At 41.8% G+C, this 27,152-nt stretch overlaps 1 protein-coding gene across 2 annotated transcripts in view; it reads left to right on the top strand.

The window, feature by feature from the left end:
• Positions 1-27,152, top strand: part of tns2 (tensin 2) — a 71,550-nt gene that overhangs the window by 18,651 nt on the left and 25,747 nt on the right. The window contains exons 1-16 of one of the 2 annotated variants that reach the window (XM_012957861.3): positions 2,384-2,533; positions 8,067-8,172; positions 13,686-13,723; positions 15,532-15,570; positions 16,576-16,614; positions 17,523-17,569; positions 18,077-18,248; positions 18,370-18,420; positions 19,466-19,588; positions 20,974-21,038; positions 21,771-21,854; positions 22,585-22,697; positions 24,475-24,535; positions 24,753-24,837; positions 25,888-26,017; positions 26,630-26,695. In XM_012957861.3, the coding sequence (XP_012813315.2) occupies positions 2,468-2,533; positions 8,067-8,172; positions 13,686-13,723; positions 15,532-15,570; positions 16,576-16,614; positions 17,523-17,569; positions 18,077-18,248; positions 18,370-18,420; positions 19,466-19,588; positions 20,974-21,038; positions 21,771-21,854; positions 22,585-22,697; positions 24,475-24,535; positions 24,753-24,837; positions 25,888-26,017; positions 26,630-26,695 (1,285 nt within the window). In that variant the 5' untranslated portion in view covers positions 2,384-2,467. Of the gene's footprint in view, positions 1-2,383; positions 2,534-8,066; positions 8,173-13,685; positions 13,724-15,531; positions 15,571-16,575; positions 16,615-17,522; positions 17,570-18,076; positions 18,249-18,369; positions 18,421-19,465; positions 19,589-20,973; positions 21,039-21,770; positions 21,855-22,584; positions 22,698-24,474; positions 24,536-24,752; positions 24,838-25,887; positions 26,018-26,629; positions 26,696-27,152 lie in introns of those variants that run through there. The other variant, XM_002936643.5, reaches the window with a different exon arrangement.

The raw sequence follows: 27,152 nt of genomic DNA, 5'->3' as shown, positions 1-27,152 counted from the left end.
AATCAAACAATAATACATTTTAAAGGAAATCCCCCTCTGTCTCTTTCTTCGTTGAGGTTTTATTCATATAAACTGTTCATAAATCTATAAAAAAAAAGTGGTTTGAAACATTCCTGTGCATTTAAACAAAAAAAGGGGGTGGGGGAAGGGGGGGTTCCAGAACTATTTTTTTTTTTTTAATAGTCCCCTTAGCCTGAAACCCTTTGTCCGCAATAGATCTAGTCATGGGGGATGCAGGACAAAGCCTATATAGCCTGTGATGCTCCCGGCACACTCGTGCTATTAAATAGGCCAGGGGTCCCCAACCTTTCTTTTACTAGTGAGCCACAGTCTAATAAAAAGACTTGGAGAGCAACACAAGCACCATAAAAGTTCATGGAGGAGCCAAATAAAGGCTAAGAGTGGCTATTAGGCAGCCTCTATGCACACTATCAGCTTACAGGGGCTTTATTTGGTAGGAAATCTTGTTTTTATTCAGCCAAAACTTGCCCCCAAGTCAGGAATTCAAAAATAACTCCCTGGTTTGGGGGCAACATCCAAGGGGTTGGGGAGCAACATGTTGCCCCTGAGCCACTGGTTGGGGATCACTGAAGTAGCGGAAGGTAATTTTCTGACTAAGGGAACCTACAGAGACTGAAGGCCCGAGCCAAACACTCTCTGCTCTGCCTAGTACCCAATCTTGCTGTTTAAAGGGAGTAGTTCACCTTTAAATTAACTTTTAGTATAATGTAGAAAATTATATTCTGAGACAGTTTGCAACTGGCCTTCATTTTTTATGTTTTTTTTTAAATTATTTAGCTTTTTGTTGAGCAGCTCTCCAATTTAGAAAATCACAATGAAATCTGGTTGCTAGGGTGAGTTGTAGCAATTAAGGCAGCAGCTTCAGAGGAGCCTATGAAAGGTACCTATATATTAAAGGGGATGTTCACCCTCAGACAGTATTCCAAATTTGAACAGCCCCTGTCAAAAAAAACTTTTTTGTAAGTCATCTTTATTATTTAAAATGTTTGATTTTGGAGCTGCCAACCAGGATCAGCACTGATAAAACTCTTACCTTCTGCTCTCTCTGTAGGGGATTTCCCAGACCAGGACTTGGCAGGCAGCCAAATAAAAAGAGTTGATACTGATCTGGTTCTGTATGTGCCTTCCCTCTCCTGGTTCATTTGCATATCTTTGATACCATTGGCTGGCAGGATTCAGCCAGTCAAATCAATGAAATGCAAATGAAGCAGGAGAAGGAAGGCATGTGCAGTAACCAGTTCAGTGTCAGCTTCCTGTTTGGGCAGAATGCTCGTTGGTGTCGGCGATCCCTTCCAAAGAGAGAGCAGAGGAGAAAGAGTTTTAGCAGAGCTGATCCTGGTCTGTAGCATTTTAAATAATAAATGAATTACAAAAATGTTTTTTTCTGATAGGGGCTCTTCAGATTCAGACTACTGCCTAAAGGTGAACATCCCCCATTTAAAAAAAACTAAACCCCCTGCCCACATGCCCATAGACTACTGTATATATGCACCAGTCAGGTATGTGAATGGCCTATCCCTAGGCAGCTCTGGAGATAAATGTGGCCCTAGTTACTAAACCTTGTGCAAATTTGTTATGTTTTACTACATTATCCCAGGAAGTTGCATTCAGAAGTATTACAAGTCATTTGCCTGCTGGTCTTTGTTATTTTTATTTGTTGTTGGTTGGTTGCTAGGATAGATGAGACAGCAAGCCAGACAGCTGTTTGCATGCAAAAAAAAATGTAAACGTATAATTTAAAAACCCTATGGAATAAAACAGCAAGGCTAAGTATCTTAAACTGTCATTGCCTGCATCATACTGGGAAGTGAATTGTAAGCTGATTTACCCCTTTAATGAAGATTCCCAGGCACCTTGTGACATTATTGGCCTTGGGAGAGGGAACCAGAGTGGCTGCAGAGTTTGGTGACGGAGAAGCTAAAATCAGAGTCTCTCTTGAGAGTATAAGAAACTCACAGTAGCAGGTTGATCAGGTATGCAAGGGGATGAGGGCAAATGAATTATTTAGGGGAGAAGCTGTGAGACCTGAATATGCAGGAGCAGCCAAGATTCAAGCATTATGGGAGTTAAACCTGTCAGTTTCTAGGGGAATATCCGCCTGATATGTTCTTTATCCATCAATATAGATGTATCGATATAGATAGATATCCATTTTGGTGTATATAACCCTGCATACAATTGGTACATTGACCCATGTTAGGTGGCTGCATGGGCATGGCAGTGTAAAGGTTAAGTTCAATACTTAAAGTTAGGTGGGGAGGAAATGTGAGCTTTGTCTTTCAGGAAAGGCCAGTTCCCCCCATCATGTCCTTCCCCCCCAACCTCACATCCTCCGTCCGCCCTGAATAACCACCACTCCCAGCACAGCCCCCCGCACTAGATGCACACACACTGCTCCTACGGAGCGCAGACTGGGGAGCTGCAGCAGTGGGGTGTCTCCTAAACCATGAAGCCCAGAAAGTCACTGCAGAACATGCTGAGGGGGCTGAGCAGGAGCTTCAACTGTGCCACGGTATGTGCAAAAGGGGGGGGACCCTGTCTGATTTTAGGGGTACAGTGTCTATGTGTAATGAGCCCATTCTGTGCATATCACTATACTCTGGCACAAAAGTAAAGGTCCTGTGCTTACAGCTTGGCACGGCGCCACTGGTAACGCACTCATGGAACACTGTTGTTGCTGCAGGGGTCCATTTGCATATATTATATGTAATAACAAGTTGCCCGGGTGTGCACATGACGGGCTGTGTGAGCGTTGGACAAGAGGTGAGTAGAGGGCACGCTGAGGGGGCTATGAATGAAAGTGTTGTTTCTGGCTGAAGTGGGGCAGAATGAGGGCAATAAGAAAACTGACAAATGTTTCTCTGTGTAATTCATATGTGGGGCTGCCGTGTGTGGGTTGTGGTAGTGCCGGCTTGCTGAGGCAAGGTCAGTGTGTGTATGGGTGTCAGTGAGTGAGGCCCCTGTGTGGCTTGTCAGGAGTCTGTCAGTTTGTGCAGCAGGTGTAGCCCTACTAACAGCTAGTCCCCTCTGTATCAGGCCCATGTAATTCACATGTGTGGCAGAAAATAAGAAAATGCACATGGGAAGGTGCCCCGCAGCCTCTTCTAATGTTGTTGCCTAAAGTTCTGGCTCTAAGGGGGAGTTGGTAGCATACAAATGACCAAAGGGTGCTCAGCTGTTTATGACAAGAAATATCTTGTATACTGGGACACTAAACGGTTCTTTGTGTCTTCTGGTGGGAGACCCAGACCTTTCCTCCTGGTATGGGCTATTCTATTTACAGTGACAGTACATACTCTGCTCAATGACAAATGCTAAATGGCAGATACAGTGTCTGAAGAATGGAGTCAGCAGCCATGCGTGTGTGTCATGGGAGGGGAAGGGGATTTCCCAAAATAATGACTCTACATTTGCTCTACATTTTTATCTATAGTCCCAAAACCTTTTCACTAGCAACAAAAACCTTATTTCAATTTGTCCTTGCCTCATGTAGAGAGGGGGGAAAGTGTAATTATACAAATAAATAGGTTACTTGTAAGTCCCCTGGGTGTTATGGGTCCTTGTAAATGTATGAAAAAGAATGTGCGTTAGGGTGGAATGCAGAAGACTGGGGCTGGACTGATGACCGTGGACCCTGTGGTTCTACAGAGTCTTGTCACCTGTAGCATTGGTCACTTCTGTGAAAACAATCATCTGATTTGTTGCTATGGGTTACTAGACCTAGGAAAATATTGTGCCATTCCCCCAGAGCACTATTTACCAATGACCAGTTGAGGGGGTGTGGCCAAACTGCAGGTTTTTACATATACACACAACCTGTATGTGGGAGGTGTGATGGGATATGTTCCTTTATTTGTTACTCTCTGACATCAGAGTGAGTTAACTGTAAGAATTCACTGTACATCTGATGATTTTATGTATTCTATCATGCACCTGGGGCACTTCTGGAATGGATGCTGCTGGGCTGCCATTTGAATTCTCTCTAATAATACAGTTGGTTTGATGCATACACTTATGGCATAAGGGGCTCTTTTGAATTGGGAGAACTTGCTGATACGCGTTGCTTTCCCATTGGGGAGGGATAATGTTTCCCCAAATGCTCCCCTTTAATCTCCCTGTGTGTATTACTTACAGGATCTGCCTGCACATCATATCTCAGTGGCCACACACTGATCAGCTTGTTCAGACTATCATATCCCTTTATATACACACTCTGGGGCTGATTAAATACAGCATTTATTATCTTACAGTTTTTGTACTGTTTTCATTGTGTTGTGTTACCTTTGCACTAAGTTCATCCTTGTCTGCTGGTTTGGATCTGTATGGAAGCTAGTAAGTAATAAGCTCAGGGATAGTTTGAGAGTAATCCAGGGGCATGGCCTGGGCTCCAAACATTGGCGCAGGTCAGTTGAGTCCAGGCTGACTAATTCAGAACAGGCTGAAGGGGCTTGTTGTTTAAAGGAGCATGTACGGGCACAGGTATGTTTATAAACTGCATCAGTGAATGTTCAGCTTAGCATCCATTTATGCAATTTGTGCTTGAATTGTACATTAAGCACCCCCACCAGGTTACTGTGAATGTGATTCTGTTAAATAGAGGGCATCTCTATAACTAGGTATTGCCTTGAGCATCTTTCTCATAGCACAGTGTGCATTGGCTGTGTGCCAGGCTGTACCAAGGGCTGAGCAGTTACAGTGCCACCTCAGGTTTATATTAGGCCCAACAGCAGCTGATGAACCACAGCTCCTAAGCCTTAGCTATAGTTATAGTTCAGCCTTAGCTAAAGAGACACAGTTACGTACTAATAAGCAGATAAGTTATTCTTGCTTTTTTTTGCTTATTTGACATATGCCATCCTGATTTACTTACTATTGCCCTGGCGCTTTATCCTAGTTCCATTCACTAGAACAGATGCACCCGCAATATTAAATGCTTCCTGGTCTAATTAGTTACTAAACTGGGTTGCAGTGCATAACCCCCCTATGGTGGCCATACATGGGTCAATTTCAGCTGCCGATATTGGTCCTATAGACCGATTTGGTAGCTTACCTGCCTGTGTATGGGCACTAACGACGGGCCTCCCCAACATCTGGCTTTAGTTGGGCGGATCTTGATCAGACAGGTTTGATTTTTCCATCAGATTGGGGATTGCATTGGCTCGGTGATGCAGTCCCCAAACTGACAGCGCCTATGTGCACTGGTTAAATTTGATTGTTTGGCCCTAGAGCTTGATATTGCGTACCCCTAGGTGGGCTTATTGGGAGGGGATCCGCAGTCTCACCAAACGAGTGAATCTTACACTGTATGGCCACCTTATGTTTCATACAGAGATGATTTGATTGTACAGATATGGGATCCATTATCCCAATGGCTTTAGTATAGTCTCACCTTGAACGCCTTGATTGGTTCTAAAATCTCCTACCATCATTTTAATCACCTAATTATTATCTAATAAAATAGTGTGAATGTTGTAATGATCTGACTGGCTATGGCACGGCCCTAGTAGTTACACCTAGTTATTAGGAGGGGTACTCACACCCTGTTGAATTTTCCTAAAACATGTCAAACTGGAAGGGAACACCACAAGTTTCTTTTTTAAAGCAGCATGTGTTTTAGCTCCAGTTTCCCTTTAAGCTTTGGTTGCATGATCACTATGGAACAAGCTAATGTCAATAGGTTTGTGGCTTAGTAAGGTTGTCCAAAAAATAAATTGTGCTTGGCAGTTTTATAGCATTTCTTTGCCTGCAGCAACCCCCCCCCCCCCCCCCCCCCCCAATTTTATATAAAGTCTGTTTTAAGTAACCAGATCCTAAAAAGCAAAACACTGGAAACTTTACTTGCATCTTTTGGAGGCAAATATGATATAAATGCCACGGGAGCATGGAGGGTGAAACCATATAGAGAGAAGCACATCACACAGCACATTTCCATTATTTATCTTGGGTCCTTTGCAAACTCTGCTTGGGATTGCATATATTAAGAGGAGTCGTGTGCAGAACCTATTGAAGTGAGAGTTCATTTCACAATCAATTCTTGCACAATATGGAATGAAATGCTGACTGTTTGAAACTTTGTTTTTTATGTATGTAAAAGGGGTGATACAGCAGACCCAGTGGCTGCTCTTTAAAACATATCTCCACTCCATAGGTGGCCCTAATGTCACAGTGGTCAGCACAGTAATACTGCACATTGCGTGTAGGCTTGCCCCTGGCCGGTATTTTACTGACCTAGCCGTAGAACACCTGCCCTTGGCCCACACCTATTCACCCCAATGTTACCTCTTTTATTCCCTGATTGCTGCATAATCTGGCCCTTACCCATTCGTTGCATCACCCCTCCCCTTTGCGTCACTGTCCCACCCCCTTATCTCACATCCCACCCCTTTTTCATCATTGCCCACCACACTGGACGATAAAACTGTTTTAAAAAAATGTGGCAACCCTAATTGCGTGTCACCATTAAGGGAATTTAATTGCACGATGCAATGCAGTGGTCAGCACTGTTGCCTTTGCAAGACTGGGGTTCTAGGTACAATATCAGCAGGGCACTATCTGCAAGGAGTTTATATTCTTATTATTTTATGTCTACTGGGGTTTTCTGTGGGTGCTCCTGTTTCCTACTACATTCCAAAAATAATTGGCTCCTTATAAATACCATAGCTTGTGTGGATGTGACTTCACAGCTCCACTGGGGCAAAGCCTGGTCTCTGTAAAGCACGGTGGAATATGTCAGCACTATATAAATGAAGAATAAAAAAACGAAAGAATTTGCTGTGGGGACCGGTTATTTCTAGTTTCTTTTACATTTTCCTTTCTACACTTCCAGATCCAATGTGTTGCCCAAATGTCTGACCATCTCCATTTGTTTATTTTATCTGACTGTGGAGTGGTGGTGGGAATTGTAATTCTGCAACATCTGGGGGGGATGGGGGCTCAGGTTATGCACCCCTTTAGTGCCTGGACTGTAGCGCCTCCCCCAGCAAAGACTCCAATTCCCACAATGCCATGCATGTTCTGTGAGAGGAAGAAGAATTGCATAAAACATGCCAGTCATTGTGAGAACTGGAGTCCTTGCTGAAGATCGTAAAATTTGAGTTTGAAAATATTGCTTGACTTGCCTAGGACAATTCCCAAGCTTTGAGATGGCTTAAAAAAGATCACACGAATCGTGAAAAAAATCAAACTCGAACTTTGATAAATCTCCACCCCCTCCCCCGTGTGCCCTCAGCCTAAGGGCAATGTCACATGGTAAGATTTGTTGCCAGAGGTTAAATTTGCACCACTGCAGCTGACAAATCTCCCAAAAATGGCTTGCCATAGCATAACATTAGGATAACCATAAGTAAAACATATTACTTGTGGCTTTCCTAATGTTACCCATGTCACCCATGGTACAGCAGATTTAACCATGGGTGACAAATCTTGGCACATTGCCATTGCCCTAATCTTTAATTAAGGTAAAGCAAAACATTATTGATTTATTTAATCCATTATTTTAGGAATGGCTGTTATGTTTTGGTATGTGAAGCCAACAATTTCAGGAAGTGGCAGTAACTGTATAAGGTTCTCAGTGAGAGTCTTATTAGGGCTAATGTCATTGGGCGAATTCCCAGTTCCAGTGGAACATTGTCACTGATTGGTTCCAGTGGAGCAGATCCAGTGAGTGAACGTCCAGCCATATATTGTGCATTCTTTAGGCAGGGATTTCTCAGCAACACAAACCAAACTCGTAGCAAATCTATTGCATTACTGGCAGTGTGTAAGCATTCTATCTTTCTTTCTCAGGTACATAGTCATATATATACATTTAAAGATTAACAACCTAAGAATAAAGTCTGAATTATTTTGGCCTCATTTTCCCCCAGAAGATGAAGTCCGTTCCACAAACCGTTTCTACGGAGGAACTCCCTTTCCATGACACGTGTGTGTTTGCCTGCGTTCCTTGAGAGTCGCACACTTGCTCTTTTATGACCTGAGTGGAAACATCACTTTTTGTCGCTCTCTTCTGTTGGTGAGTGTTAACCTTTGGTATTTTTCCATTGCAGCCCGCTGGGGTGGAGCGCCATGTGTTTCAGGATAAAACGCTGAGGAAAAAGAGGCTTTGTGCTGCCTGCAGTGAGCCTGTGGTATCTCAGGGCAGTGTTTGCAGAGGTGAGTGGGGGGGAACCACTTTGCCTTTTTCATTGCACTGTGTCTTCTTCTTTACATGATGTTGTGTAAATACCCTATTGGTTCTCTGACCTCTAACCAGCATCTGGGAATGTGGCGCCCTTGTGTCAGTCCCTGGGTATGAGCTTAATGTTACCTTTGTTATTCTATGTTTTGGATATAGAATTTATTAAATACAAAATACTAAATATAAAATACCAACAATTGTAATCTTTTGCAATAAAAAGCTTCATTTTCATAGGGATGCACCAAATCCACTATTTGGAGATTCGACCGAACCATAAACCAAATCTGGAGGAGAACCGAACACGCAGTGTGTGGTTAAAAATGTTCAACTTTTGTTTTAGGGTGACAAAAAGTCACGTGATTTTAAGGATTTGGTTCAGCCAAGCATCTGGATTCAGCCGAATCTTGCTGAAAATGGCTAAATCCCAAAGAAAATCCATTTCTTGTATGTGTTTTATGGAACACAATAGATATCTGTACTAGTTTTCTGCTACCCCTATCATACAGTCACACATGCAGGACTAGAAAGTCACCTTTGCACCTTTTGGCAAACACAGTAGGGCTGATTTACTTACATAGGTGCATCAGTGCAGTGCCAATAGCAAAGATCTGGTTGCTTGCAGTAGATATCTGCATTGGAGCAAAGTTGCACATATGTTAGTAGATGAGCCTCACTGTGCCTTGCTTGCCTTCCCCCAAATGGATTGTTTTGTTTACAAGAACCAAACAAGCTTTTGGCTTTTCTCCCCTGATGATGCTGCAATCATATTGGATTCATGTTACACAGCTCAAGTTCATCGAGCTATAAAAACACATCTCTAGCCATTAGTATTGGTTGGCAGTAGACTGTAAAGGTGGCCATACACTGTAAAATCCACTCATTTGGCGAGGTCGCCAAACGAGCATATCTTCTCCCAATATACCCACCTAAGGTGGGAGATATCAGGCTTAATCGAATTGCAACAGTGGTCATAGGCGCAGTTGGACGAAGGACTGCATCAATGAGCTGATGCGGTCCCTGATCCAAACCTGCCCAATTGAGATCTGACCAAATGTAGCTAGGCCTGTTGCGGGTGCCTATACATTACAGATAAGCTCCGAATTGGTCTGAAGGACCGAATGGGTAACTGAAATCTGCTCATCTATGGCCACCTTAAAGAGGGCAAAACATAGTTGACCGGCACAACGAGTGTAATGCAAGCAGGGCTTGGCCCCTGCGTGTTTATTCAAAAAATAGCAGCACCTTAAAGAGGGAACATGATAATCCTCCTGTGCGGCCCTCCTTTTCTATGCTCCAGAACTTGTTTGCTTGACATGTAGGGTTCCCCATACATGTAACATCCTGTAAGAGAAGGATCTAGTGGCTTGGGGGAGCCATGAAGGTATGTTGTAGCTGCAGGCATTTGGTAGGCTTATACCATAAATGTAATTGACAGAAAGAACGTTTTTGCGTGTTTTTATGAAAACTGGCATAGAAAAAAAATATATAACATAGTAGCATTAGCAGATAAAAGCCATGCCCTACTTGCTGTTCAGACTACACTTTCTTGGGGAAGTATCAGTTAAATATGCCCAGGCTGTTCCCTGTCCTCCAAGTGCCACTGATAAGCGAGTGGCTACTGAGCTGACTCCGCCCATCCTATGATTGGCCCCCTGATAAGCAAGGCTAGGAGAACAAACACTTGACCAGCACTTTAATACTCAAAGCTCAAACCAAAGGAATGTTATTTCTAAATAGCAGACACATCAGTCTAATTGAGAAATCATGTCAGGAGACCGGCAATAGGCGCCCAAATCCCATTTAAAGCATAAAGAACGGAGCAAAGGAAACTGGCACCACAACTGTGAATGAGCAGTAAGGAACCATCAGGAACCCAAAGCTGATATTGGCTGCCTGTGCCTGGGCTCATGTAGGTAAGCTGCAATCCTTACTATTGTAAGATTCCTGTTCTGCCACCTGACCAACCCCCCCCCCCACACTTCACACTTATTACCTATTAAAATATAGATGAACTGTATTTGTATGAAAGGGAATATGAGTTATATGGGTGCCAAAGAATATGGGAATATGGGTGCTGCACAGACTATATAAAGTTCTTTGTAGCATTGGATGCAGACTGAAAATCCCTTTGACTTCTTTGATTTAATAGAAGATGCTAGGCATACTCAGCTGATAAAAACTGGCAACTTGTCCCGTCCAAGTTGGCACCTTGTTAGTTGTGTATGGGGGTAGCCCAAAAGGCTGCCAAACTCATACAGTATTTGGCCAAAAATTGTCTAGATATAGGTTTGAAAATAACATTGGACTTTGAGGTGAACCTTTCCCATATGCTCCCCATCAGTGCAGGTAAAAAAGGTATAGGGCAAGAGCAATAGGCAGTCAAAACTTAATTTAAATTTTTTCTTTTGAGTGGCACTATGGCGGCAGTAATCAAAACGGCCAGAAAATATGAATTCTCTAAAAATGAGAAACAGAATCGAAGCTTGTGGACCAAGAACTTGAAAACAAAAGCTGAAGGTTTGGTCTCTATAGAGGAAGCTGAATGCCGCCAGAGACAGTAGAATCAGCTGCTTTCCAAAAATAAGAGTATTAACAGTGAGCCCATCGTATCCCAAACTACGCATACCTACAGATCTTTATTAGATCAGGAATACGTGAAAGGAAACATCGCAACAATAACCTACACATGTGCGGATTCCACTGGGATGAAGCAGGAAGCACAGTGCGTATAAACAGCGCTATTTTGGTCCAAGTAAATAAAAAAAGAACATACATACGTCACCTTTGCTTTTCTTCCGATTTCCTTGCAGCGAGGGCAGCCATGCTTCTTACACTTGGACGCTGGCATGCATGGGTAAACGTACAGTTCTATAGACCCTAGTGAACAATAATAACAGGACTGCTATTCCCTAGGAGCAGTATTAAACTATAGTTACATGTGGTTTGATCAAATAGCTTTATATAGATCTTCCCTTTACCCTTATGGTCCATAGAGTGTGTTTCAGCGCCATTGGAGGGCAGCCTGCAAACTGGGCTTGTCACCAGCTTGGCCAGTAAAAATTCTGTTTGATGCAAATGTTATTAACCAGAAAGATGACTGATCGGCCCAGCAGGTAGAGTGCGGGCAGACTAGAGCTGATGCCACTATACTAAAGAAATGACTTGCTTGGAAGAGATGTCTGCACACTGGCTAGCCTACTGACAGGTCAGCAAGAACTCTGAATGCCCAAGCCAGCTGCTTCCAGCAAATAATATATAGGAGTCCTAGGCATTGGTCTTTATATGCTGTTGCCCCTCCTCCAGCTGTGTGTGTTTAGTCTCAGTGATATGATATTCAATGCAGTCGTTGATGGACTTTATGGTTTAAGCTACCCTTGGCGAGCAGACCTTTGTATCAGCAATTTATCAATAGTTCCGAGAATATCTATGGGAGAAAATACGCATTAAATTCCAAATGTCACCTTAAAGGGGCTGTTTACCTTACATTTAAATTCAATTTTAGTATGTTTTATAGTGCTATTGTGAAACAATTTGCAGTTGGTCTTAGTTTTTTTATTATATGCGTCTTTTCGAATATTTAGCTTTATTTTCAGCAGCTCTCCAGTTTGGAATTTTAATTAACCCTAGCAAGCAGGCAGTGGTTTGACTAGGAAATATGAACTATGGAATATGAATAGGAGTGGGTTCAAATAGTAAGATCATAATAAAAGTGATAATAACAATGAGAAACTGGAATATGAATATGAGTGGGTCTGAATAGTAAGTAATGAAATGTATCAGAAACAGTGACATTGTAGCCACAAAGTGCAACAGGTTTTTGGCTGTCTGGGTCAGTGACTCCCATTTGAAAGCTGGAAAGTCAGAAGAGAAAAGCAAATGCAGGTATGGGACCCATTATCCAGAATGCTTGGGACCTGGAGTTTTCCGGATAAGGGGTCTTTCCGTAATTTGGATCTCCTACCTTAAGTCTACTAAAAAATTATTTAAACAGTAATTATACCCAATAGGATTGTTTTCCCTCCAATAAAGGTTAATTATATCTTAGTTGGGGTCAAGTACAAAGTACTGTTTTATTATTATGGAGAAAAACGAAATCATTTTTAAAAATGTGAATTATTTGATTATAGTGGAGTCTATGGGAGATGGCCTTTCTGTAATTTGGAACTTTCTGGATAATGGGTTTCTGGATAAGGGGCCCGATACCTACCTAGTAAAAACTAAGAAAGTACACCAAAAACTGACCATTCTATAATATACTAAATGTTAACTATTGGTGCCCCACCGCCCCAATAATAAACCACTGTCTTTTAAACCATTAAATACTCTTTTCTGCTCATTCAGTCTTGCCTTTTAGAATTGCTATGTAACCAACCCTCAGGTTTTATCTATGGATCCACTGTACTAAGTTCTCCAGATCTGCATCTGCCCAAACTCCAGGAGCTGAAGGGGGTATCCTGGGCATGTCACTTCCTGCCATTCACACCTTTGAGCCTAGGAGAGCAATTGAGTGAAATCAATGCTGGCTGTAGGAAGCAGGAGAACACTCTGCAGGCCTGGAAAATGTATTACAGCTTCTGTGGTCAGTGACATAGCTGAGGCTTTTGCAGGAGACGGAAAAAATGTACTCCACTAACAGCAGTGCATGAATGCTCACATTGATATCGGCCTGAAGTTGGGTTTTAGGAGCAGCACTTAGAGATGATCAGAAGAATACGGGAGTGAAACTTCCATTGATGTGCATATGTATTCATCTGTGTCTCAGTCACATACTGCTGGCGTTGTCTCACACAAATTCAGTCTTTGGATATTACATATTAAACGTAAGGGGGGATGAGTCATGGGGGGACGCACAGAATGATGAGGAAAAGTATCCTACAAAACTGGCGCCATTACATTGATTTATTTCTGCTCCAGTGCTATTAATGACTCCCGTGTTTGCACGGCCACCATCAGAAACCTATATAGATCCCCTGTGCTATAATAAACAGTGCTAAATGATAGGAACTAATCCCACGGCTTAAAATTTGTACCCCTAAGGGCTGCCCTGCTCCTCTGCTTATCTCACTAAGCTGAAACTAAGCTCAGGTCCCTCACAGCAGACTATCCTGCCATCCAATACTGTTGTAGTTGATTTCTCTCAACTGAAAATTGCATCTGCTGGTTGTGGGCAAGTACATTGGCAAATGTGGATGTGCCTATCGTCACCTCCTGCAGAACAATAGTGTTTGGCTATCGCTATGTATGACTAGTTGTACACTAAATAGACCATAGGCCAGCGTATGGCCAGTAAGGAAGATAGCCAAAAGGGCATAGGGGGAAAATCTACCAATTTATTGATGAAGATAATAAAGGTTTCCATTACTTGTGCAGCAAGTAGGGAGTAGGGAAGGGCACATAGTCTTGCTGTCTTTGTCTGACACCTTTATACCATTGTATCCTTAGCTAATGTGCTTTTTGCTATGTTTTATGTGTCTCTTATGTTTTTCAGTGTGCAAGATAACGAGTCATAAAAAATGTGAAGGCAAGGTAATCTCAATTTGATTCTCCTTCCTCAGTCGCTGTCTTTCTCTGCGTTTACTAATATGCATGTCGTGAGCAGAATTGCAGAACTGATGAAATCTAATTGCTGATGGCTTCCTATGAGTTATGGCACCAAAGCACATTTGTGTCAAGTTATCTAATGAGCCCTTAAACATCTCCTGTGTTGTACAACTCCTGCTCTGGCGGCAATGAAACCCTCGTGCCAGTTCTATTACTGAAAGTTATTGTTTTAGTCTGCCACATCAGGGATGACTTACTTGTTGCTATTGTTGAAGCATCTATGTCATTGACATGAATGTTGTCAGAGACTTATCCAATTACAGATGTACGGGGAAGCAAATGGGCCAAGCTAACTCTTTAAAGGAAAACTATACCCCCAGAATAAATACATAACCAACAGATAGTTTATATCATATTAAGCAGGCTATTAAAGAATCTTACCAAACTGGAATATATATAAATATATATATATCAGTAAATATTGCCCTCTTATATCTTTTTCTTTGAGCCACCATTTTGTCATGAGCTGGGTGCTCCCTCAGAGATCACATAACCAGAAATAATGCAGCTCTGACTGTAACAGGAAGAAGTGTGGGAGCAAAAGGCAGAACTCTGTCCATTCATTGGCTGATGTGACCTAACATGTATGTGTGCCCTTGGTATGTTTGTGAATGTTTGTAATGTATGATCCCTTAGTACAGCAGTTCTCAACCTCAACCTTTGGGGGTTGAACAACCCTTTCATAGGGGTCGCCTAAGACCGTTGGAAAACACATATTTCTGATGGTCTTAGGAATAATTTTATGGTTGGGGGTCACCATAACATGAGGAACTGTATTAAAGGGTTGTGTCATTAGGAAGGTTGAGAACCACTGCCTTAGTACCTAAAATGGCAAAAATCTTTTTGGGATTATCCAATGGCACATACTTCTTAAAAGTATATTTTAAGAAAATGGTTTATTTAGATGAAGCAGGGTGTTACTTGTGTGCTGGTTTATGAAATATATTTGTTATAGAGACCTACATTGTTTGGTGGTATAGTTTTCCTTTAAGAAGCCTGTATTTTCCAACAGCTGGGGTGGGGGCATGACAACAAAAACAGCCTATTGTGATATAAAAGGTAAATCTGGCCCTGCATCTTAAACCAAACCTTGGGAAATTCTGTTTTTAATAACATGCTGAATCAGTTTCTTTCACTCAGACCCCTCCCTTGTACGTCTTGATTACTCTCACAGTAATCTACCCTCTCAGTGCTTGAGTATGCTGAGAGTTGTGGTACAACAAGCACCGGAGGGCCACAGGCAGTGATAGTAATAGTAAGGTCTGTGTTCAGTAGCTGAGAAGCAGAATGTGGGTACTTTTTCCACTCATACAGAGCGTTAGCCAAGACAAGGGGCTTGTAGTTCCATACATGGAGAGAGTGGGTGTGAATGGCCCTTCTGTCCCAGCCCTGGGTGGACAGCTCCCCATCTATATATAGAGTTGCAACCTGTGCAGTCTGAATGTGCCTATGAATTAAGCCTCCTGTTTGTCCCTCACATTAACTTTAGACCATGGCTTAGTGAGGAGTAGGCTACTGCAGTACAGTATGTTTCATATGAATGCTACATAATCTCTATCAGGACCTCATACATGGGCAATGGCATTTCCTTGCCACCATTAAACTTATTTTATTAGCAGTTTCTGTTCATTGTACCAGTGCAGTGCTAAAGTCTTTTGTAAGAATAAGGAGTAACATAAATAATAGGCCAACCCACAGCTTAAGTGTTAATAAATTGTGCAACCTTGTTTCAGGTGATTCCTGGCTGCTCCACACCCCCACCGGCTGATATGGTACGTTCATTTGCACATAGCGTTATGGATGGAGGTTTCAGATGCTGGGAGTATTGTATATGAGTGGCAACCCTTAGGGCGTGCTAATTCACATTGGAAATAAACATCGCCGTGATGTTGCCTAAAGCAACCAATCAGCAACTAGACTTGAATGGTCACCTACACGTTGGGAAACCAAAGTAAACATCTGATTGGTTACTATCAGCAAGATCACTGGTGATGTTTTTCTCTGGTGTTGTTAAATACACTCCTTAGTGTGCCTTGTACGGGAATAGGCAGAGCGGGTTAGTTTTCCTTGATAAGTTTATGGCGGGGAAGGCTCAGTGCAGTTAAATTGAATCTGTTTTGTTTTTCACTTATTTTTTAAAGTCTTATGTTTTCTGACTTCATCTTGCTGATGGCTTGCCAAGCAGGATGGGAGAGTGCCAGCCAATGTCATTGTGTTTCAGTGCTAGCATTTCCTTGGGTGTATTATGCAATGATTGCTTAGAACTGAAATTGCTGAAACACAACATTTAGCCAAAAAGAGAAGGGGACCCTAACATGGGGTAGCAAATAACTATTTTGGAGGTAATGGGACCCATCTAATAAAATACTGGGCTAGTCAGTTGAATGTCACCCAACATCTGTAGGAGATTATATATCTCCAAGAGGTTCAAGAAACCTACACGTAACTCAGCAACTCAGTACCCTATGGGTGCATTTAGCTGTAGCGGGTCTGCCTTACCATCATGTTTTATTGCTGTGATTCAGAGCTTGCGTCCCTCAGTTGAGTCATAAAGGCCATTTATATTAGATTATTACAATGTTCTTTTGGTTTCTGGGAAAAGGCAGACTAGGTCAAAAGGCACAGCCCTTTAGTATGTCTGTCAGTTTGTGCATGGGCCGTTAGCTTCCATGGAATGCTTGGTATTAAAAAAAATATATATTGACTGGGGAATGACTGAGGTATTTGCAATGTCCTTGGCCTGCTGAGATGACTAACATGTTCCTTCTCATGTACAGAGGAGAAGGACGGCACCGGGACCCTGCATCCAACACATGGTGAGCAGAGTTGCATATGTGCACGTGCAAGTGATGGGTTAATGGAGCAGAGAGGAGGAAGGGGGGTGGCTGATGGAAATGAACAGGACGTGGCTGGATTTCTCTGTTAAGTTTTTCTTGGCTAAAAATGGCAGAGAGTGACAGGGTCCCAGAAGCAGAGGAGAGACAGCATCAATAAAAGGAAAGGGAAACTCAAAACACCATAAAACTGTAAGGGGTCAGCACTACCCCCTATTTAAAAACATAAACACCATGCAGCTTAGAGTCACTGACTGGCCTTTCACTAAGGAACATTATATCTTGGAGATATTACATAGAAGCCTTTTAGTGGAAAGAAATCTTTGTTCCCCTGCCAACCCTGTTACACTGTTTTGCCTTCATGGGTTTCCAGCCTCACGTGGCTCCAGGGCTCTTACTAATTACCTCTATAGTACCTAATCACATAATCAAGTGGCCGGACTGTAATATATTGTATGGTCCTGACCTGATAAAACATAAATATTTGGTACAGTTCTTCACTGGTTGCATACATACAGACAGGGCGGTTTTTGCAGTGAGGCATAGTTGCCACAGGCAGCACTTTTCCAGCAGCTCCTGGTAACGTTAAGAGCCAAATTCCTAAACTTTAATCAGATATTTGGTTCTTAACCCAAAAAGTGCAGTTGCTGTTTCTGAACTAGCAATGTATTCCCCTGTCTCTGCTCCGAGCACAAGAGGTAAATGCAAGGTGGGGATAGGGACAGCAAGAGAGGGATAGGTTTTACTATACGGAATGTTTGGAAACTAAGAGATTCTGGATAAAATACAGCTGCAGTGTATAAAAGGATAGAATGAGCTGTGCAGCTATAAAAAACAAGGGAAGAAATAATATTGTGCAGTATAACTATTTATTCACTCTCTTTTTACAGGGTTCCACAAAATCTCTGAACATCAAACAGCGAAGCTCGCTGCCAAGGTGAGGGAACAGTTTGCCGATGGCACTGGCATGCTTCCTGCAGAACAGCTGGGCTCTGTTACACTTTATCTAGTAGATTAGCTGTGTTTCCGCACGGGATGCCACTTTCTGAAGGCTTTCATGGGCTCCGGATAAACAAACTCACTTTGAGGACTGCAGTTCACTTGGGTCTGCTTATAACAGTAGAAGCAACGGTGCTGATGCAGGGAAGTCAGTCTTTAGAGTGTACTTTCCATATGAATAGCACGGGAAATCATCAGCTGAATTTCCATTTGTCCTTGTATGTAAAAAAGATCTTTTGAGCACTCATTTATAAGTTTGTGTGCTCAAATTAGATCCAAATAAGTAGTAATTGATGTGTTTTTGTGCAAGATTACTTGTATGTGTGTACATAAGCTCACGGCTTAGATGGGGCATTAAACAAGGGAATCTGGAATATCTGTGTCTAATTATCACAAACATTGTGATAATTGAATTGCCCTTGGTTTGCCTTTCCTTTTGCTACAGAAATTTCAGCTTGGACCATGTAATCCAGCGCAGCTATGACCTGGACCTGACGTACATCACAGAGCGCATCATCAGTGTCTTTTTTCCAACTAATCTAGAGGAACAGCGCTACCGTGCCAACCTGCGAGAAGTAGCGACCATGCTGAGATCCAAACATGAGGATAAATACCTGGTAAGGTCAGGCAGTAAGGGTGACACTACTGGGCTGTCAGTAACAAAACCGGCCTCGCTGTCCCCTATAAAAAGGCCAAAAGTCAAACCTTTTTCAACTGGATGTCTGTTCTCTTTTACAGCTTTTTAACTTATCCAGAAAGAGACATGATATTGGCAAGCTCAATCCTAAGGTAAGCCAAAGTGTCAGCGCATGTCCTTGCCAGAGCTGTGATTTATGGGGCAGGGCAACAGTTATATTTTGGGGCAGTAAGGAAAATCCATTATGCCCCTCCAAGCTATCTTTCTTTTGGGAAGGGACTGCCCCTGTTGCATATTGCTTGCATGAGGCAAGATGGAGTCAATAATGCTTCATATCAGGGCTGTCCAACAGCCATTCAGCCAGCATTAGGAACACCACCCTTTCTATCGTGTATTTTTTTTACTGGCAAGGTGGCAACTCTACCCATCATCCTCTGATGAGTCCCGGTTGGTTCTCATTTATATCTGTGCCCCATCACTTTCTAATACAAGATGGACACAAATCATCCAATGTGAGATAATTTAATAAAATATTTGGATTGATAGGCAAAAAATTGTATTGGCTCCTGTATGTAGCTACTATTCACACACCTTTGGTGAGCAGACACTAGCATTCTTCTTCTGGGGCGACAACTTTTTAATTTATAGATGTGTCTAATGGAAGCTAATCTTTGCTGTGTGGCATAACACACATAATGGTAACAATGGTAACACATTAGTAATAATAGTAATGGTCACTAAGGCTGCTAAGTGCTAAAGCACAGTTACCAACCATAAGCCAAGATCTGTTAGGCTGCACTGGTGCAGTTCATTCCTGTTAGGTAGGATAGGGCATAACTTGAATGCTTCAAACTGGCCGACATTAATAAATAATTTGTGCTGAAAGCTGCCAAGGAAGTAGGTCACGTTACTCTTATAGTGAAAGTGACTGTAGCTACATGGAAACAGCCATCTGTAGGGGCATATACAGTATAGGGCTCTCGTTAGCTTGATTTACTGCATTTGATTTCTACAAATAAAGCAAAATAAATCTAAAATTCACAATTTATACATTTCTTACAATTGTTTTCCCTGCATGCAGTTTTTTTAGAATGCAGCCCGGTATGAATGGCTTATTAACAGTGTTAGTGAGTCAGAACTTTTATGCAATAACTATGTGTCATTGCGAGGGTCAATTCCTTTTAATCTACTTTCCAGATCCAAGACTTTTTCTGGCCAGACTGCCATGCACCCCCATTGGATGTTATCTGCTCCATCTGTAAAGCCATGGAGGCCTGGCTGGCACAAGACCCTCAACATGTGGTTGTCCTGCATTGCAAGGTAATGAGTAGAAGGTTAATATGTGGAATAATGTATAGCATACTGGCACATAACTGCTAAATGTCCTGGATTTTCAGTGCCTGCAATAGTTTGATTCCCAGAATGCCATTAATTTTCATTTTTTACCCCTAGAAAAGACCCTATAGCTGTTAAACCGACCAACTGCACAGAAAAATTTTAGTAATTTTATAAGCATCAGTTATTAGACTCTTTTCTTGCTGTATGTTAGTTGTATCAAGCATACATTAAAGTTAGAACATGCCCAAATATATATGAATATTTTCCTTTCATACATTTCAGGCAATCACATTGCAACAAAATTTGTCCTTTTCACCTTTGTACATTGCAGTAATTGAATCTGAAAACAAATTGGACCACCTAGCATGGCTCTATCATTTGTTTATGAAACAGCTCATTACCTATGTTGATAATTGACTTCCTTCCCTAGTACTGAGTGTTAAACTAAGGTTAAATACAGCACAAGGCTAATGCTTCCTTCCTACATTCTCCGTGGTACCCAGTCCAGTACTCAAACTGATTTCCCCTTTAAACCAAGCAACAAAGGATAGAGTCATCTTTAGGGGACTATGAGCAGGAGCTTGCGTCACAGACCCCTGGGTGTCTGGAACCCGCAAAGCAGAAGTTTAGGAAAACTAATATAATTTTCTGGGAAACCAATGAAATATGTATATATGAATATATATATATATATACTGTAAGGCAAGATGGGACTGTAAATTGTGGCATAGTGTGTATAGTAAGGCAAGGTGGTGTCATGGGAAAAGGTTGTGACTATGGGATAGACCACAGTATGGACAAAAAGTGGCTTCAGGGAAAGGCAATGCAACTGTGAGGCAATGTCTGTATTAAGGCAAGAAGGGGGGGGCGTTGGGACTCTAATTTCAATAGACAAAACATTAGTCACAAAAATACACACAGGGTTTGCACCTTCTCAATGACACACACATATTACTTTTGCTCAGCTGGAACTTCTAATGCACCAAAGAGGAAGGGAAACCAGGGACACTGCACCTATTTTCCATTAGCAAAATTGTGCACCATTGGATGGTGTGCAGAGTCCATGCCTAACTTACATGGACCCATAGTGACAATGATGCATTTTTAAAAATAAATTACAAATGTGCTCTAATATCTGGCTGGGGATATTCCAGATATCTGATGAGCTTGGTTGAAAATCCCTTTTGGCAAGGGCTGCATTGGGATTTTGATTTGATGCTTTTCCAACAGGTCTTCATACGATTGTGCCAGAATTAGGGGCAATAAGTGTGGCAAAATGCATACTGTAAGCAAAGGAAATGGTTATAAATTTGTGATTGTGTGAGTAGAAAGCCAAGATCTGTAATTTGCATGTTTTTTCTCCATAGGGAAACCAGGGCAAAACAGGAGTTGTCATTGCATCCTATATGCACTATAGCAAAGTATCCGCAAGGTGGGCATCACATTTTTCTCCAGCACCATAAGAACTTTATGTAATGTATATGAAGGGCTTCTAAAAGAGGGGTGAGACCTGAGCTTAAACAAATTAGGGATGTCCAGTTTTGGTCCTCCCCTATCAATTCTAGGGGTTGTCATTCAAAAACAGATGGAGGTTCTAATATGCTATTTGCACCTTTACCAAGAACATATATCTAGGGGACCCTCTGAGATAAACTCCCTTATTCCTTAATCCATAACCAGTTTTTATATACATCCTAATATATGTGTACCTTCTCTTATGATCTCCTTTACATAACAATGAGAATTATAATATTACAGCTTTGATGCACTCCTCAAAAAAGGGCCAACGTTCCCCTAAAGTATATTATAAGGATATAAGAAATCACCATCCATTATGGCACTAGATAAAGGCTTTAAAAGCTTCTATCTATATGTATTCCAATACACCATGATTGGCATAGGTTGGGCAGAGAGAGCATATACCCTTAGCTCCGAGCAACTGTATGGCCCCATTAAGAAAAGGCAAGGATAAAAGGTGTATATTGTGTCACAAGACTATTTGCTTTTACATATATTTCTCTGTCATGTTTGTGTTCTGCCTTGTTTTCCTGCTACACTGTGCCTTTCCTCCCCTCGTGCTGCTCTTTTCTTGACATTTGTCTCTCCCTTCCTCTCGTGCTCTGGCTTTTCCCACACTCATGCTCCCCCTTTCCTCTGCCTGCAGTGCGGATCAGGCTCTCAGCACTCTTGCCATGAGAAAGTTTTGTGAAGATAAGGTCTCTGTGTCTCTGCATCCATCCCAGCGCAGGTCAGTGATGGGAGGGAAAAAGTGGAATTTGCCGTTGCCTCGGGAAACATGTCTCTCGATCCGTATAAAATGGCCAAACTCTGCATTGTAAAAACAAACAGTATTGGGAAAGTGGAAGCTCTTCCTGTGAGAGCAGATTAATCCTCCATCAGTCCTTATCCTGTTATCAAGAAGGGCAGACTATTTATCAGAAAGCCTGTTTCCTGTTAGAAAGAACAGCAGAAAAAACTGTTTTCTTTCCTTTCTAATGACCAGAAAGCTTCATAAGCAAATCCAAAAGTAAAAGGATTTGTTGACTTCTTTGGAAGACAGCATCATTATATACTATAATCTGGCCCCTGAACATGTTGCATAGTGAATCACTATCCCATTGTTTGGAATCAGATGGTTAATAATTCTATATCAATGCTGTCCAGCTTCTGTGGTACCAAGGGCCGGAATTTTTCTGGCCTACGTGGTGGAGGGTCGATAATGGAAGCCAGTTTTTACCAATCCCCCTTTTAAACCACACCCATGTTATCACAAGAGCTGTTAAGACCATACACACAGTAATGGCGGTAGCGCAGAAAAAACCCAAATAGTTGATGGTGACTACAGGGATATCCCCCATCAGTCATGTTTCACGTTCAGGTTATGATGGAGACTCCATATACAATTATACATGGGATTTGGGATATATTGACACCAGACTAATCCTTTTACTAAACATGCTACATTCATTTCCACAAAGGTATATCAATTATTTTGGAGGCCTGCTGTCTGGAACCATTAAAATCAGCAGTGATATGCTATCGCTTCAATGTGTGCTGCTGCCGGTCATTCCTGCCTTGCAGACAGATGGAGGTAAGTATTATATCTCAGGTTTGCCCACAGTACAGATGTGTGAAATCCTGGCTGAGCATGCTGGGAAATATTGAAGAGCAAATGTCACATCCCTGTCTTGAGTGAATTAAATGCTGCACGTAAACCCAACACAGAGCTAAGAAACATGGCACAGTTTAGTTCAGGTTATGGCTGTTACAAGGACAGATCTTAGCATTCGGGGGTACAGTGTTCATCTGTTTTTACTTTTGCATTATGTGTCATTAAAATGAAATGCACTTGTTTCTGTCACTTATATATATCTTTAATGTGAACATGTGCCTGCTATATAGAGCATCTGTGCAGATTGCAGAGGGACTTCAATGTGGCTATGTTCTGAAATTGGCCAAAGAGCTCTGTCTTGGTCTCATTTGGTCACAGAAATGTTCCTATATCAAAGCTGGGTCGCACATGTTCTTGGGAAACTCCAGACATGGTTTTACTTAAAGTATAGTGGTAGTATTGTCTTGCTGTGCCTATAGGCGTTTTGTTAATATAAAAGAAAGAATGGATGGTGCAAAATACAGGAAAATACTGCGATAGAACCTGTTTCAGGAAGTTTGGCCAGGACAATAATCCAAAAAACAAGTCTAAGTAACCCTGAAGTGGCTCAAGCACAAAGCCCTGATCTGAATGATGGCCTAGGTATATGGACTTATGTGCCACCCCCAGCCCACCCATAATGATTGCAGTGGTGCCAAAAGCAAACAGAGCTGTATTAATTAGAGGGGCACATGTGCTCTAGTTTGGGCACAAAGGGCTGAGTCCTAAGCACAAGCAAGGTGCAAAGTTTGAAATAAAAATATCACAAAGAACAAAATTTCAGTAAAAGGTCTGTTGATTAGTAAAATGAGAGATTAGTGGAGTGTCTGCAACAGGGGGTAACTCAAGAAAAAGTTGTCCCTGCAATAGCTGGGGGGGACCAGGGGGACCCAGTGGGGCACAGGCTGATAAGCAGGTTTCAGTGTATGTTAATAATAAAAAGATAAAAACTTTTGCTGCAGTTTCTTCCTTCCCCAAAGCCAGGCTGTAGATTGGGAGGCAGATCGCAGAGTCAGCTGGCTTCCCTTGTGGTGTGTGCATACCAGTAACAATGCTTGCATATGGCCAACAGCTGCTTGGCACTGGCCTGACTTGAGCAGTTACATACGGTATACTGATATAGCTTGGGATTTAATGAAAGTGCCAAGATAGGAGCACGGGAGTGATCTTTACACTTGACAGTCACTAGAATTCTATGAAATTGCCATTGGAATGTCTGGTACAAGCATGAGGATGTGTTCATAGTCAAGTGCTCACACATGCTTATTAATATGGAAAACTAACCTTAAGTTCCACTGCCAGATGTATAGCACCTGCTGTCATAAATAAAGGTTCAGTGGGGCCCCATAGCAATATCTTTTTCACCCTCCTATCCCAACGACATGTTTGGAAAAATTATCAGTTCTGCATACCTATTTTATAAGTATTGGTCAGTGAGGGCCCTTTTCTAGATCCCTAACCCCAAATCTGCCCATGGGACTACTGTGCTTGTTGTTGTTACATTCTATCATATTTTCAAGCTCCAGGGATAGGCAGCTTATAGTGTGCTAACTGTAGCTGGACTGCAAATGCCAGCATCCATCTGCTGGCTTGTATGTGAGTACCCAGGGATTTTTTTTTTGTCTGCAAAATGTGGAGGTCTAATGCACATATGAGATATATGAGACCATTCCTGAGAGACATTCTTTGATTGACCTCATCTGCTTCCTTTCTTCAGGATTCTGCCCTTTTTTAAAGATCTACCAATCCATGCAGTTGGTCTACACATCTGGAATATAGTAAGTATATTTGTCTCCATTATTTTTTATATATATATATCATCTCTGGGACAGAAACGTCACGTTGGCTTTATATGCACATTTAAATATACTTTTTTGATTTGCACAGAAATCCCAGTGTTGCTGGTCTTTTTTGTAGGATGTGTTATATTTTTACCGTGCACCTGGTAATATATAGATATATATTGGGCTTGGGTTAACGATTGTTCTCTTCTAGCTCAAGTCTTGGAGGTACAACACCTCAGAAGCGCCAGCTGCGCATCAGCTTGGAACCAGCACTGCTGCTGAAAGGGGACATCATGGTGAGTATAGAGAATTGCATTACAGGAAAGGTGCTGGCTGTCTGAATGCTCGTAATCATACATGGGACATAGCATCTGTATCACTATAAAGATATCATTTAATGGTCGATGTGTCAGAATGCCAGGATAGGCAGTTATAACACACTTATTTCATATAAACATGCCTGGGTGTGTTTTTAGGTAAAAACTGCATCAAAATCATCAATGCTTAATGGCAACTATACATGGCTACCTACACTATTGACTTCTCAGTCCACAGGCCAAATAGATGGATAGAATATAAGGGGCCAGACATGGCAGGAAATAAAGAGCAGCTCCGCATTCATCCTCACTTTATCATCTGCTGATGTGCCATATATTAGCATACTAGTTATTGGTACATTGCAGGTCCTATCCTATTGGTGTACCAAATGGCATGACCAAAACAGCAGGAAGCCTCTTCACTCCCTGATCTGCTGATGCACCGTACAGTGGCCTGTATGGTGCTTTGTAGAGATGTGCGGATTGGCCTGAAACTTGTGGGACACACAGGTGGGTTTGTGCTGGCTGTTTGCCCCCAAAGGCAGGTGGAGGGCCATATTCATGCAACCCATCCACTCCCTAACCTCTCTGTGCTATCCCCAGTAGGGAAAGGGCAGTGCTTGTTTATATAGTTGCCCCTTCCTATGACATCAGAGAAGTGGATGGGATGGCTTAATATTAGGCTTAGGGTTAGGGAGGGTGCAGGTCAAACTTGCACATCACTAGTGAATCTGAGATTTTCAAACAAAGACATTCCACAAACCAATCAAGGTTTCATCAAGGATCATCAGCTGGCCCCACATATATCAGTATTATTTGTACAAGTATGGGCAGCTCAGATTAGGATAGTCTGCTGAAACTGATCCTTTCAAGTTACCTTAAAGCCCCACATGTTTGGGCAGCCCAGCTCATCGGAACTTTACTAAACATATTCTGTCTAGGTGTTTCTAATGGTTATAACCACGGGAGGCAGTAATCTGGGCATAGCAGTAATACAGACCAACTGATACTGTGCGCTTAAACCAACAGGTGAAATGCTACCACAAGCGCTGCAAGCCCCATGAGAGGGAAGTGCTCTTCAGGGTCCAGTTTCATACGTGCACCATCCATAACACACATCTGTGCTTCAGTAAGGACCAGCTGGACTGCGCCTTCACAGGTAGGCAAGATGCAAACCCACACATCACCAGTGTGTGGAAGAATTGCATTTTGCTAAACTGCAAAAAAAAAAAAAAAAAACACAAAAATCATGTACTGTAATGTGTCCCACTGACTGGCACTGTGCAAAGAAGCATGCATTTTTCTTAACTTTAGCTTGAGCTGGAAACCCATATATTATATGCTACTAAATAGCACATTGAACAATACAATGTAGTGGTTGGTTAGTAGCTTAAATTAAAGGGGTGGTTCACCTTTAAGTTAACTTTTAGTATGTTATAGAATGGCTAGTTCTTAGCATATTTTTAGTTGGCCTTCATTTTTTATTTTTAAAGATATTTATTAACTATTTGCTTTCCTCTTCTAGTTGCTAGGTTATTTTGGACCCTAGAAACCATATACCTGCTAAAATTTAGAGTTGCTAAATTTATATCTAAATAATTCAAAAAACACAAATAATAAAACATTAAGACCAATTGCAAACTGTTTCAGAATAGCACTCTTTATATCATACTAAAAGTTAATTTAAAGACGAACAACCCCTCATCCTTAGTAGTAACAATTGTTACCTTTTCTGTGAATGAAAATGACTTCTCCTGTCCATTCTCCCAAGATGACAGATTCCCAGAAGATGCTTCAGTGGAATTCTTGTTTTCTACTGGACAAGACAAAGCTAAAGGTGAATTACTCCACTGAATGTGCCCTTATATTGACATTGGCATTACTGTGTGTGTGTCCAATATGCCTTCCTCTGTCAGAACTCCCATACGTCACTGCACTTTTTTTCAATAAATTCTGGCTGCCTTGAGCTTTACCTGCTTGAAGAGGACTGGGGTGTTATTCATATTGCTTATAGAAAAAAGGATTGGATCTGACTTACATAATACAGAACACAATTCTGGTATTGGCCTACCTGAATACTGGTACCTTTATTAGCAATATGGTGGTACAAAACTGACAAAAGTTTTATGGAGTATCATTGATATTGGCCCACACTAGGGCATTAGTTCCTTGGCAATGCATGGGGTTAATTAATGATACAGAAGGGTGTCCATCCCACAGTGGCTCCAACTGCAACTAAACTACCATTATAATCATCCAATGTAGATATAAGGAATGCTTAATGCTCATCCTGC

Source organism: Xenopus tropicalis, chromosome 2 (assembly GCF_000004195.4).
Source record: "Xenopus tropicalis strain Nigerian chromosome 2, UCB_Xtro_10.0, whole genome shotgun sequence".
Classification (NCBI taxonomy): Eukaryota; Metazoa; Chordata; class Amphibia; order Anura; family Pipidae; genus Xenopus; species Xenopus tropicalis.
This window is presented reverse-complemented; position numbering and strand designations above follow the sequence as displayed.